The sequence below is a fragment of the Nicotiana tabacum genome, chromosome 3 (assembly GCF_000715075.1).
Source record: "Nicotiana tabacum cultivar K326 chromosome 3, ASM71507v2, whole genome shotgun sequence".
NCBI lineage: Eukaryota > Viridiplantae > Streptophyta > Magnoliopsida > Solanales > Solanaceae > Nicotiana > Nicotiana tabacum.
Genome location: NC_134082.1, coordinates 135,086,252 through 135,101,101, shown reverse-complemented (window position 1 = coordinate 135,101,101; position 14,850 = coordinate 135,086,252). Strand labels below are relative to the sequence as shown.

At 40.3% G+C, this 14,850-nt stretch overlaps 1 protein-coding gene and 1 long non-coding RNA gene across 2 annotated transcripts; one reads left to right on the top strand and one right to left on the bottom strand.

The window, feature by feature from the left end:
• Positions 1–2,443: 2,443 nt before the first annotated feature.
• Positions 2,444–4,457, bottom strand: LOC142177447 (uncharacterized). The gene is made up of 3 exons (XM_075246137.1): positions 4,137–4,457; positions 3,805–3,969; positions 2,444–2,614 (listed from the first exon to the last, which is right to left on the bottom strand). Exons 1-3 carry the CDS (start codon positions 4,455–4,457, stop codon positions 2,444–2,446), a joined length of 657 nt encoding a protein of 218 aa, XP_075102238.1.
• A 7,255-nt stretch (positions 4,458–11,712) lies between these two features.
• Positions 11,713–13,947, top strand: LOC142179509 (uncharacterized). The gene is made up of 2 exons (XR_012707859.1): positions 11,713–12,112; positions 13,847–13,947. It is a non-coding gene; the product is annotated as an uncharacterized LOC142179509 (long non-coding RNA).
• Positions 13,948–14,850: the final 903 nt, after the last annotated feature.

Sequence of the window (14,850 nt, the reverse complement as noted above, 5' to 3'; positions counted from 1 at the left end):
CACAAACAACACTACCAAGTATGAAGCTTGCATTATGGGTATGAACATGGCAATCGACCAAGATGTCGAAGAGCTAGTAATCATGGGAGATTCAGATTTGATTATCCGACAAGCTCAAGGAGAATGGGAAACCCGATGTGTCAAGCTTATTCCTTATAAGAGACATGTGGAAGAACTTGGCAAGCGATTCAAGTCGATAGAGTTTAGGTACATCCCTCGTTGCCACAATGAACTAGCTGATGCACTTGCCACTTTGGCCTCGATGCTGCCATACCCAGGCAATGCCCACATTGATCCCTTGGAAATCCAAATTAGGGAAAGGCACGACTACTGTAATACAGTTGAGGAAGAATCAAATGTTCAACCATGGTATCATGACATCAAAAGATTTTTGAAAACCAAAGAATACCCCGAGCAAGCCAGTGGAGACCAAAAGAGAACCATTAGACGGCGCGCAAGTGGTTTTTTCTTGAGCAGCGATGTCTTGTACAAAAGGACTCCGGATCTCAACTTGTTAAGATGTGTTGATGCCGGAGAGGATGGAAGAATTATGTTTGAAATGCACGCAAGAATGTGCAGACCCCACATGAACGGGTATGTTTTGGCAAAGAAAATCCTCTGAGCAGGCTACTACTGGATGACCATGGAAAAAGATTGCTTCAGTTTTGTTCGGAAGTGTCATCAGTGTCAAGTGCACGGTGATTTGATTCATGCATCTCCCACGGAATTGCATCCCATGTCAGTGCCTTGGCCATTTGTTGCTTGGGGCATGGACGTCATTGGGCCAATTGAGCCGAAAGCCTCAAATGGGCACAGATTTCACAAAGTGGGTTGAAGCAATCACTCTCAAATCCGTCACCAAGAAAGCTGTGGTAGATTTTGTGCACTCCAATCTTATCTGCCGTTTCGGTATCCCTGCAACTATTATCACAAACAATGTTGCAAACTTGAATAGTCATTTGATGGGGATGCGAACAATTCAAGATTAACGCCAAGGGTTTCTCTTTCTATTTCACCTCGTAGCCCATCAACACTAACTAGAACTAGAAACAAAATAAACAAAAACTACCTACACCCAATTCAAGCTAAACTCTTGGAAAAGAACCGTGGCCCAAAGAAAAACCAAGGCGGGGTTACTGCACTACCTAAAAAAAATCTTTTTGGTATTTTTTCTAGACTACTTCCCTCAAGAAACTATCTCAAATATCCGTCATCAGGAAGAGTCCTTATATTCTCTTTTTTTTCGACTAATGTCCCTCAAGAGACATGTCGAAAGGTGTCCGTCTTCGGGCCACGTTGAAGTTAACTACATTACCCTACCATACCAATCAATCAAAAAGGAAGCAACATCATACAAAGTTACACAATCTATTTACAACAACAACCATCCCCCACCCCACACTTAAAAGTTTGGCATGTCCCCATATCAATAATATAAAGCAGAGTAAGGTAAGGGGATTTCCCTGAGAATCAATCTTGATCAGAGATTATGCCAGGATCGAGGTGACATGCTCGTCCTAGTGCTTGAAGCCATCCCATAATTGTTTTCTCCGACTTTGCCTATTGAGTGGTCAGAGTGTCAACTCTAGTGCCTAGGTCCATGACAGAAGTGCGGAGACCAGCCATATCTTGTTCCAAGGCTGTCATACGTGTACTATGGCGTGGATATGATGGGCCTGCCTCATCAACTCTCGTAGGTGATGGGACAATAGCTTCCTCAAATTCATCATCAAATTTATCATCATCCTCAACCATCACCATTGGCTCTCTTCCAATTCCGATTTTGCTTGCCCGGAATGCGGCTTTCAATGGCAATTTCCCATAAACTCTAAGGTTTTCAGGGACTCTAGCAGCACGACACAACTTGGTGACCAGAGAAGGGAAGTAAAAACTTTTGAGTATCTCAGGTGAGCGAATAAACATCTCATCATAAAGGAGTCGGGCGACATCAAAATCCTGGTGGGTCATGAGACTGTAGATAGACGCTGCCCGTGGCCCATTGAGATCAGGCATGTTGCTAGAGGGTAGCAAGCAGCTATTGATAATGGTTAGCTAGCACTTTCCCTCCCAATAAAGAGACTGGGATTTTAATGTTATTAGACGCTTTACCCATATAAACTCCCTGTCAGGAACATATATGACATAAATAATTGGTGTCCAATTGACCCTCGGGCTATGATAAGCAATATAAGCATCCATCTCCCCCGTGAATACTGGTAGGCAATACACTCGGCGGATGGCCTCGAGGGACGCATTTACCTGGGTATTGCGTACTGTGACAACCCCTCCTCATGTTCCGGGTAGTTGGCATAAAATTCTTTTACCACTTATACATTTGCCTCATCCGGTTCCTCAAAGAAGATGTCCAGCTGACGGTTCCTCAACTCAATAAAGATATTCGGGCATTCCACTTGCAAAGCCACCCGGTCAATGTGCACCTCCGCTAACAATTTCTTAGATGCCTTTGCCTTGCACCTGTCCTCCGCCGGTTTGGAGACAAACCTAGTGCTGTCAAACTGTGGCGCACTAGCTTAACCCCTTGCTCTCGAGGAACTGCCCGGTCCACTAGTGGAGGAACCTGTGTTGCGTCTCTTCCTAGATGGGTGCATTTTACCTGTCAAACAGAGAAACGCCTATCAGTGAGGGTGTAAGTTTTGTGACTATGGGTGGTTACTCATACTTCACCACAACCATGGCCACATTAGCTCTTAGAATTCCATTGGGGCAATTCCACAAACACCTTATGAGCAAGGCACTATCCTAACACATATAGCCCTCATGGATACACCAAGTCCTCCCCCAAATCAACAATGTGTATTTCACTATCCCACCCCACAACCATTAATCTTACACACACACGCACACATATCTCTATAACATAGTGCACACACTACACTACTCATTAGGCACATAACCCATTACAAAGCAAAAGGACAATCAAAAGAAAAACTATACATAAAATACTACACAATTAAACATTAACTACATAAAACTAAAGAAAATACAAGAAAAGAGAGAGAGATAAGCATGCCATACCTAGGATGACTAGAGAGTGAGAGGAATGGAGGTTGGGGGAAGTGGGAGGAGTGAAGAAGAAGAAGAAGAAGAAGAGAGGAAGGATTTGAGAGGTTAGGATTTAGAGAGAGAGAGAGAGAGGAGATGGGGGAATTGAGGGGTTGGGCGGGTGGGTCTGATGGAATAAGAGGGTTGGGGGGGGAATTTTGAAAAGAAAAGAAAATAAATAAATAAACAAAATATTTTGAAGTTACTTACCTGGGCGACAACTTTTACCGAATTACCATGGTCGACCACGGTCCCACCGCGGCTGCGGTGGGTTAAACAATCCGAGGCAGAATGTAAGCCTCTCATCGCGGTCCTACCGCGGTCGCAGTGGGTCGAATGTCCTTGAGGCAAAATCTTCGTCCTTGACCGCAGTCGAGCCACGGTAGCGGTGTGATGATTTTTTTTTATGGGAAATTACATACGAACACAAAAACAACAACATTTGTGGGTTGCCTCCCATGCAGCGCCTGATTTAATATCATGGCACGACGCAGATAAGCACATTTATTGTTTGCACGACCTCTGAGGTTCCGTCAGGTGGATCTCTGTCACTTCTTTTGGTTCATTCATGCCTACATATAGCTTCAATCTCTGCCCATTGACTCTAAATATGTGAGAGTCTTTCTATGAGGCAATCTCCACAGCCCCTGAAGGGAATACTTCGACCACCCGAAATGGACCAGACCATCGTGACTTGAGCTTTCCCGGGAATAGCCTTAATCTTAAGTTATAGAGCAATACCTTGTCGCCGGGGTTGAAATGTCCCTCAACAATGTTCTGGTCATGCATCCTCTTCATTCTTTCCTTGTGCAACCTTGTTCTCTCAAAAGCCAAATATCTGAACTCATCAAGCTCATGCAATTCAGTGATTCTCATTGTGCCCGCAGCCTCAATGTCTAGGTTCAGCTGTTTCAGTGCCCACCAAGCTTTGTGTTCAAGTCCACTGGCAAGTGACAGGCCTTCCCGAACACCAACTTATATGGTGACATACCAATTGATGTTTTAAAAGAAGTTCTATACGCCCAGAGTGCATCATCTAGCTTTTTCGCCCAATCAGTTCTTGTGGTGTTTACCGTCTTGGTCAATACACTCTTTATCTCTCTATTTGACACTTCAACCTGTCTACTGGTCTGGGGATGATACGGGGTTGCCACCTTGTGGTGCACATCATACTTTGCTAGCAACTTCTCGAAGGCTCGATTGCAGAAGTGAGTGCCTCCATCACTGATAATCACTCTCAGTGTCCCAAAATGGGTGAATATGTTCTTCTTCAGAAATCCCACCACCATTCTTGCATCATTAGTTGGCAATGCTACAGCTTCTACCCATTTGGACACGTAATCCACAACATCAAGTATGTACTTATGGCCAAAAGAGCAGACGAAGGGTCCCATGAAGTCAATCCCCCAGATATCAAACACTTCCACCTCTTGAATTGGGTTCATGGGCATCTCATGGCGATGGGAGATGTTCCCAGTTTGCTGACATTCATTGCAGCCCTTCACCCATTGGTGTGCATTCTTAAACACTGTTGGCCAAAAAAAGTCGGCCTCTAGCACTTTCGCGGTTGTCCTGACTCCTCCAAAATGCCCTTCATACGCTGATGCATGACATGCCTGCAAAACAAAAGATTGTTCTATCTCGGGGACACACCTCCGAATCATATTGTCAGCACATATTCGAAACAGATAAGGTTCATCCCAATAATACATGCGGCAATCATGATAAAACTCTTTCTTTTATACAGATGAAAGGTCATAGAGAACTATACCGCTTGCCACATAGTTTGCAAAGTCTGCAAACCATGGCACTTCCTCAAGACTTGTAGCAAGCAGTTGCTCGTCTGGAAAGGTTTTTAGAATCTCCTCAACCTCAACTGAGTTTTCAGCTCCCTCAAGTCGTGATAGATGGTCAGCGACTTGGTTTTCTGTGCCCTTACAGTCATGAATTTCGAGGTCGAACTCTTGCAGTAACAGCACCCAACGAATCAGGTGCGGTTTAGACTCCTTCTTCTCAATCAAGTACCTGAGAGCTGCATGATTAGTATATACAATTACCTTTGAGCCATTCAAGTATGATCTGAACTTGTTGAAAGCAAACACCACAGCCGACATCTCTTTCTCAGTCACGGTGTAGTTCAATTGGGATCCATTCAGAGTTCTACTGGCATAGTAGATTGGATGCATTAGCTTGTCTTTCCGTTGTCCCAGCACTGCCCCCACTGCATAGTCACTGGCATCACACATGAGTTTGAATGGTTTCTCCCAGTCAGGGGCAACAATGATGGGTGCTATGATCAGCCTCTTTTTTAGCTCCTCGAATGCTACCCTGCAATCATCAGAAAACAAGAAAGGGTGATCTTTTTCTAACAACTTACAGATAGGATTGGAAATTTTTGAAAAATCTCTTATGAATCTCCGGTAAAAACCGGCATGCCCGAGGAAGCTTCTGATTGACTTGATTGAAGTTGGAGGTGGCAGCTTTGCTATCACATCGACTTTAGCGCGATCCACTCGATTTCTTTACTTGACACTCGGTGCCCCAAGACTATGCCCTCTTGTACCATGAAATGACATTTCTCCCAATTAAGAACCAGGTTAGTCTCTATACACCGTCTCAGCACATGAGCCAGATTTATAAGGCACTCATCGAATGAGTTCCCCACCACTGAGAAATCATAAATGAATACCTCCATTATGTCCTCTACCATATTAGTGAAGATGACCATCATGCACCTTTGGATTGTGGCGGGAAGGAGGTCTTTTCTCTATCCTCAGGTGTAATGGAGATTTGATTATATCTTGAGTACCCATCCAGAAAATAGAAGTGAGACCTCCCTGCCAATCTGTCTAGCATCTGATCAATGAAGGGAAGTAGTAAATGGTCTTTCCAGGTGGCCAGATTTAACTTTTTGTAGTCCATGCAAATTCTCCAGCCCATGACGGTTCTCGTAGAGATCAACTCATTGTTATCATTTTTTACCACCATCATGCCACCCTTCTTAGGCACACATTAAACCGGGCTAACCAGTTGCTGTTAGAGATTGGGAAAATGATTCCCGCATCCAACCACTTTATCACTTCTTTCTTCACCACTTCCTTCATGTTGGGGTTCAGCCTTCTTTGGTGTTCACTGGAAGGTTTGTGTCCCTCTTCCAGCAAAATTTTGTGCATACAATAGGCTGGACTGATCCCCTTAATATCGCCATGGTCCACCCAATAGCAGTCTTATACTCCTTGAGTACCTGCAAAAGTTGTTGTGCCTGCACATCTAACAAACTAGATGAGATAATAACAGGTAATGTGGAGTTAGATCCGAGGAATTCATACCTGAGATGGGCGGGCAATGGCTTCAATTCTAGTTTTGGTGGTTCTTCTATGGATGACTTGGCTGGAGGAGTTTCTCTATTCTCTAAGTTCAAGGGCTCGAATTCAAGAGTTCTATCCCAAAATCCTCTGCCCTCTAAAGCCAACACCCATTCTGCTAGTTCTTCACCATTCACCTCATTTAAATTTACCATACATGCAGCAAGAGGATCCTCAATAGTCAACATCTCATCATTTGTTTCTACGATCACATCTACAGCATCAATGAGAGAGCAATTGGCGAATTCACTTGGTCGCCTTATAGATTTCTGCACATTGAATGTTATCTCCTCATCATTCAGCCTCATCTTGAGCTCCCCAGCTTCACAATAAATGAGAGCTCTCCCCATGGCCAAGAACGACCTTTCCAAAATTATGGGAATTTCTTGATCCACCTTGCAGTCTAGGATCACAAAATCTGCAGGGAACACAAATTTCCCTACCTGAATCAGCACATCATCCAAGATACCAGAGGGTCTTTTTATGGTCCTGTCAGCCAGTTGTAACAACATAGAAATGGGTATAGCTCTTCCAATCCCCAACCTCTTATAAATTGCTAGGGGCATAAGATTTATGATGGCTCCTAAATCATAAAGTGCCTTGGAAAAAGCAAAATTACCAATGGTGCAGGGAATTGTGAAACTCCCCGGGTCAGACAGCTTCTCAGCAATTGGTTTAGTCACCACTACACTGCAGGTCTGAGTAAGAGTCGCTGTGGCCAAGTCTTGGAAATCAAATTTTCGGGACATCAAGTCCTTTATCATTTTTGCATAACCAGGCATCTCCTTCAAAGCATCAATCAATGGAATATTTACCTGGATTTGTTTCAGCATCTCCAAGAATTTCTTGTATTGTTCCTCTTTTTGGTACTTGGCCAGCCTCTGTGGGAATGGTGCTGGAGGTCTCTTCTTCCCAATGATTTAGGTAGTTTCTTTGTCGGACACCACCTCAACTACCGGCTCCCGGGCTGTCTCAGCTTCTTTCTCAGCTTCATTTGGGTGTTAGGTTCTTCCTAGACAGGCTGTACTGTCACCTCTGTCAGTTTTGTTGAATCATCTAGCTCAATGGGAACTGGTACAAATGTCTCGGCCTGTATACTTTCTCGAGCTCTCTCCTGCTCTAAGTCTAAGTCTCTGCCATTACGTAGACTCACTGCCATCAGCTGCTTCGGGCCTTGATCTTTTGGATTTATTTGAGTGTCTGTAGGTAATGTCCTATGATGGCGATTATTCAAAGGCATCGAAATCTGGCCCATCTGCACTTCAATATTCTTAATGGCTGAATCATGTGCATCTACTCTTTCACTGATATTTGAATTTGACCCAATAACCAGTTGCATCATTGCCTCGAGTCTAGCAAACCCATCTTCCTGCCGTCCACCATGCTGCTGCTGAGGAGGATGATATCCCTACTGCTGATTTTGATTATTATATCCCTGTGGCCTTTGATAAGGCGCCATATTGTTGTGAGGTCTCATACCTTCCATGCTTCCATTGTTGAGCTGTGGCTGGACTAGCCTGTACAGCTGATTTTGTTGGCCCCAATTTTGACCACCCTGTCTCTGGCCTCCATAATTAAACACATAATTCATGTCCTTAGGGTAGTGATGATGATCACTTTTTGCATTCCACTGGTTACCAATTGGCTGACTAATGCAAGATGTGCATAAGCCCTCATTGGTAGTATCTACAATGTGTACCTGCTGCTTCTACCTTGACTCTTCCACCTTTTTGGTGAATATACTCATTTGTGTCATTAATGTGGCCATGTTTTCAGCAAGAGTGTTGGATGGATCTAAGGGCACTGAGTGAACTACTGGAGTGATAGGTGTATTCCTGGTTGTCCACCCCGAATTCTGTGCCATCTTGTCAAATAGACTCTAGCTTTCTCTCCATGTTTTACTCAAAAATGCTCCACCAACTGAAGCATCCACATTACCCTTCATGCCATCTGCCAAACCCATGTAAAACCGCTGCCCCAACATCAAATCTGGAATACCGTGGTGCGGACATATAACCAACATCCCTTTGAATCATTCCCATGTTTCTTACAGTGTCTCAATTGGTCTCTGTTTGAAACTCAAGATTTCATCAATTTGTTGAGCAGTCTTGTTGGGTGGATGAAGCTTGTTCACAAATTGCTTGACTAACTCCTCCCAAGTCGTTATGGAATTAATGGGGAGCGAGTTTAGCCAAGTCTGGGCAGCTCCTGTCACTGAGAATAGAAACAATAACAGCTTTATTGCTTCCTGAGTTACATTGGGCTGCCTTTGGGTTTTGCAGATTGACAGAAAATTCTTCAAGTGCTGTTGAGGATCTTCGATTTGTGACCCCGAAAATAGTCCCTTATTTTGCAACAAGTGCAACATGTTGTTCGTGATTTGAAACGATTGAGCCTGTATCTGTGCGACTAAAATTGCTATGGACAAATTCTCCACTGTGGGTTGTGCCCAATCATATAGAGCCGCCTCTGACACAAGAGGTGCCACAGGCGCTATTGGCGCAGCTGGGTCTACCACGTTGACTTCCATGTCTGGTTCGAATTGTTCAGTTGTTTGTTTTTTCGGTTGGCCCGATTCAAGACCTTGAAAACTTTCTCGGGATCTGATAATGCTTTAAATACTTCATCAGTTCTCAATGGGTTTCTAGGCATGCACTTGTACAACCACATAAACAAACGTTAAAATTTCAATGTATAGATTGGATAAAGAGAAAACTGACTATACTAAGAATTTTTATATTTCTTTCAATCGTAATTGATAACACCGTTAATTCCCCGACAACGACGCCAAAATTTGATCAAGCCCAACTATGTCTTATAAAAAAGGACACGCGGACGTTGCAAATATAATCTGAGTATTTCGCTTAGAGTTGAACCCACAAGGAATTAACCTATCAATTACTCTTGTCAGACTCACTAAATCCGACGTAATCAACTTCCCAAACGTTATGAATAACAATTGAGGATATTTCTACTATCTATGGATGACTGCAATTAAGTAACAAAGATTGACTATGATTAAGTTGTAAACAATTAATAGAAGGATCTAAGGTTATGATTTCCCCTATTGATGGAATCCCTTCCGGTTATGTTTCGCATAGATTCACGTAATCGTCTCTATCAATTGTGAGCACTCTGATTACCGTAAATCTCTCCCGAGTAATCACGACAATTTACTAGACGCACTCTCCCGAGTAACGCTAGCTGGCTTTAATTACAACTCACTTAGATCGCACCCAAGGTTTCGTTATCCCTAATCCCACCTTTAAACCCTCGATTATTGATCCCTCTTATACTTTGGGAGTGGTGTTGTTCAATAATTACCTAAATATGCACTCTCTCCCGAGTAATACATACTAAATAGGCAAAGCTAATTGAGGATCCTATCAATTAATTACAAGAAGAACGTAGTTGAACAAATAGAGATTAAGCTGGGAAAACTATATTAACATAACAAGAAGTTCATCCTTCAATAGGTTCCATCAAAACACTTGACTAGGGAATTAGCTACTCATAACAAAGCAAGATAAAACAATAAAATTGTTCATAATGTGTAATTGCAAGAAGTAAAAGGAGATAGAAAAACTCTAATGTTTGGTTGATCTTCTCACACTTGTTCTTGCCTCCAAAGTAGTCTAAAAACAAGCTTGATAATGTCTTGGGTGAGCTTCTAGAGTTTATAAGGGTTTGGAATGAGTTTTTTCCGAGTTACACTTTGGTCCCCAAATTTTCTGGCAACTGCACAGTTGGTGGATTCAACCCCAGTCCGCTTTTGGCTTCCTTCCGCTCGGGTGCTTTTTGATTGGACGTTTTCTTCACATTATTGACTCCAAAACACTCCATAGTTCTTCCTAACTTGGATTAGTCCCTACGAAGCACAAGAACACCAATTAGAGCATTTTGTTATCATTTCGCCTATAAAACAACAATAAAGTATGGTGTGATTAAGGTGCAAATATCGTCTATATAGCCTAATATCAGGCAATAATAGGTAATTTTTCATAATGGGCTGGACATAGACAGTAGTTGATTTGAACTATTTGAAATTTCCAAGCTCACTCATTGATGCTCTTTTACATTCATATTTTATGTTATAAATCCATTATTCTTGTTACCAGATTACTAACTTTTCTAATTGATGTAAAGACCTTATTATGCCAAATTGGGACAAAAAGTCCACTGCATTGGCATGAACCTGCCCCATAATATTTGTCAATATTGGTAGAACAAGTTATCTCTTCGAGTTTTATAGAAAATATAATTGAAACACCACTCAGAGAATTTCAAATCAATGGTTATTCTAGGGGTAGTGTCAGTTGATTCAGTTCGATTTTTGTGAAGTTCGGTTTTCTATTTTGTGCATCAATAGCCGAATCAAAATTAGTTCGGTTTCTTCGGTTTTTCCTAATAAATAAATAAATAATGGGACACTTGAATTTAAGTTATCTTAGAATGTCAGATGAACAGTGGAGTTGTTAATGGAGAATCTGGTATGGCCAAGATAGAAGAATTAAGAGTAAACTTCATTTGTAGTCATCCGAGAAAAAACAATGACAATAGGTAGCAACAAAATAAATCATACAATTGATAGCCCAAAATTAATTACAAAGGCTAGCCCAAAACTACTGTCACTCTTTGTGAGCACGTAATTTTTGTCATACGAAAATACTCCTACAAAATTCACAAAGAATAAATTTTTTAATTGTTTTTAATTTTATAAAATTTCTAGGAATTTCTTGTTAATTGTTTGTTTGAATTTAGTTGCATTTTTGTGCATATTTAACATCTTAAAATCATAAAAAACACCATAAAAACTTTTAAATCTTCATTCCATGTCATTTTAGGTCTAATTGTATTTTAGGAATTAATTACTTATTAATTGTAGAATTAATACATGAAAATCACAACAAAAATACATCAGTAACATTACATGCATTATTAGCTAAATTAATTTAATTAATTGTTAGAAAATAGGCCATTAAGTGAATTTTGCAAATTAGTTGTGAATTAGAAGTACTTAAATAAAATGGTGGTTTTTGAAATTAAAGGAAAGAAGAAAGCAGGCTGAATTTTGTTTGGGCCAATTCATTGAGAGGCCCAAAATCCACAAAAAACGCCTGCCCCACTCCCAAAATCCGGTCCAGCTCCCTCTTTAACCAAACGACCCCATTTTACCCCTGAATAATCTCATCCGTTGATCGTTTATGATCGGACGGCTCGCAACTAACCACTCCCATACCATATATACTAAGTGATCTAAAACCTACCCCCCCCCCCCCGCCCAAAGACCCCATTCTCTCACTTCACTCTCATCTCCCTCACCCTTCATCAAACCCTAGCCGCCCAAAATCTCTCACCGGCGGCCAAGCTCCAAACGACTCCAAATTTTCACCCCATAATCCCCAGCGCTTCCTTTCTCCAAATCCGTCAACCAACCCTCTAAAAAACCAGTAGAGTTTCACAAATAGCGGATCTAAGAAACTTGGAAAGTTGAAGTTTCTTTTTCTTGTTAAAATCGGCCACGAATATGGTTGAAACCTACATCAACGGATAGCTCTTGGCAAGAGCTATCAATTGATGTAAGAATTAACCCGTTTCTCAACGGTTCGTATTTTGGTCGATTGATTTTGACTGGTCAAGTTCTTTTGAGGATTCTCCTTGCCGCCTTGTCTCCAGTCCGATAGGTATAACTTACCTTTTCCCTTTTCTTGTTCTGTCTTTCTTTTCTTTTCTTTCTTCCCTCAATGGATCACTGGCGAGTTTAATCTTACTCGGCTATGTGAATTTTGTTCTGGTTTGAATGTTTAAGTAATTTAGTTGCATGCCTTTCTTGTTAAGAATTTGATCGGATTTCATAATTTGTTTGCCATATCAATCTCAGTTCCTTTAAATTCAGACGACCAAGTTTAGATTTGTTAATTATTTTAAAAGTTTTATGAGTTAGAAGAATTAAAATCTTGTTTGGTTTGTTAAAGTGGGAAGGCGGTAGGTTGAATCCATGTCAATGAGACTCGTTAACCCAGGCCTAATATGTTGGGCAGCTCAATTAGGTAGCTTCTAGAAGGGGAAGGGCTAATTTACCAAGAAAGAAATTAAAATGGCCAGGTGTTTGGTGCTGAGAGTAATAAACAGAAGTTGAAGGGGGTGGGAAAATAGGAAAAGATTAGATGAAGCACAACTGTCCATCTTCTACATTCCTCTCTCGTAAGAGCACACTTTTATACTCTATATATGACCACACATACTCTCACATTAGGGCACTGGTTCATCTCCGTACTTTTCAGAAATTCATACACTCTCATTCAATAATTTTTAGGTAAAGAACACTCCATTCTCACGATTTGGTTTATTTCAACACACTGATTCTCTTTTTTCCTCACTCTTTTTTCCTGACTCATTCACACATTCATACAATTTCAGTTGGAAATCCATGAGAATAGATAGAGAATACCAAAACAGTAAAATTTCAAACAAATACAACTAAAAAAGAGCTGTAGTTGTTCAGTTGATTCCAAAGGTTTCTTCTCTGTCATTTCTGGGTTCTTAAGCTGGATCTTACCTATTGGCAAAAGTTATTTCTGCTACAGCAACATAGCTGAATTCATTTTCAGTTTTTCCAACCTTTGTTTGGTTTAAATTTCATCTCCTGTGCTGTTTTCGAGGTAATCCTCTAATGCCTCACATATTTTTCTTCTAATGTACTGAAGTTTGATTTTTCCATATTTGTTATAATGTGAGATTGTTGCCTTCCATTGATTTACCTGTTATTGTAAGTTGGATTTATGCACTTCGATTAGTTTTTAGCATGAAATAATTGTCATATGTTCAATATCTGAAATCATGGTTCATCTCTGATGCATTTGTTAGTATTGTTTGGATTGAATGATTTTAAATTTAGTTTTTAACACAAAATGAAGTGCTTATGAACTCAATGAAGATATATTTATAGATTGGGCATGGTGTTCTTGAAGTGTAAGCAATCTGTTTTGGTTTAATTTCCGCCTCTACTTAGCCTTCTATACTTGAACGGAAAAGGGGGTAGTTGATGATTTAGATCTGTTAAATTCAATTTCAATTTGGTGTTGTATCTGGATTCAATTTATTATAGTTAAACTTCAATTCTTAAACCCAATTCATGAAGAATGTTCATTTTTAGAAATTGTGTTGGTATGTGCATAAATGGCGAGTTGGGCCAGACTTGCACAGGCGGCCCAGTAGAGGCAAGTCCGAACACCTCAGGTCCTCAGGCCTTGGAGGTTGGCCCATTGTAATTTTATGAGAAATTTTCATAAAGCACTATCTTTTAGTAGTAATTAGCCATCTATAGATACCATTTGTTATATTACGGATTATAGATACCTTTTGTGTGGTTATAAGGTGTATTTGATGTATTTAAGCTATTGTATTCATGAATACAGTAGCAAAAATAGGCTTGCATCGGGGAAGTCCAGCTAATCAGTTGTTGTATTCGAGTGTATTCGACTGTATTTATGGAGTGAAACATGGGATTACAACTGGACAGATTATTGTATTCGACTGTATTCATAGCGTGAAAAAGGGGATTACACTGTTTTCAAAATTGAAAGTGAATCAATTAACATAATAGACTCATAATATAACTCAACAAACTCAATTATAACACAATTTTTGTATTTTCGGTTATAAAAAAGATTCTCAATCGAAAAATACCCCAAATACATAGCAATCTTCAGAGAAATTATATAATACATTTCAATACATAAATTATATTAATTAAAAAAATATATGAATACATTCATGGCATATAGCGAGATAGTTAATATAATGAAATACATATAATACAGTTGGATACATTGAAATACAATGAAAATAAGATAGTAAATGCAATGAAATAGATGGAATACAACGAGATACATTGAATTACAATGAAATACATGAAAATACAGCGTGATACATTGAAATATATTAACAGAAAATCAAGTTGCTTAGCCCAAAGTTTCAAGAACAACCCCTAATTTCCGGTGAATCCGTTGTCGAGCAACGAAATAATCCACTTAGTATCCGGTCTACTATATCATCTTTTGAGGGTATTATCAGAGGGTGCTGCCTCTCTTTCATCGGAATTAGAAAATGCACAGCAGATGTTTGAGGACCTTGCAGCGTCACTCATAGACTGCATTCTCGAAAGAAACAATTCGCAAGTTTTACCAATTAGTCACGTTGCAGCTAATGAAGATAATTCTTTGAGAAGAAATGCTGCTATCATACGATCAGAACGTCAGACTCTGGATTCAATTGTGGAGACAAGCTATGCTATTTAGTGGCTTAGGACTAGGACGTAACCAAAATTAAATATTTTGCTATAAATCTTAAAAAGTATTTATAGAATATAATTTTTTTAAATGGTATTTATATAAAATAAATAAGGTGTTAACCTTTGTTA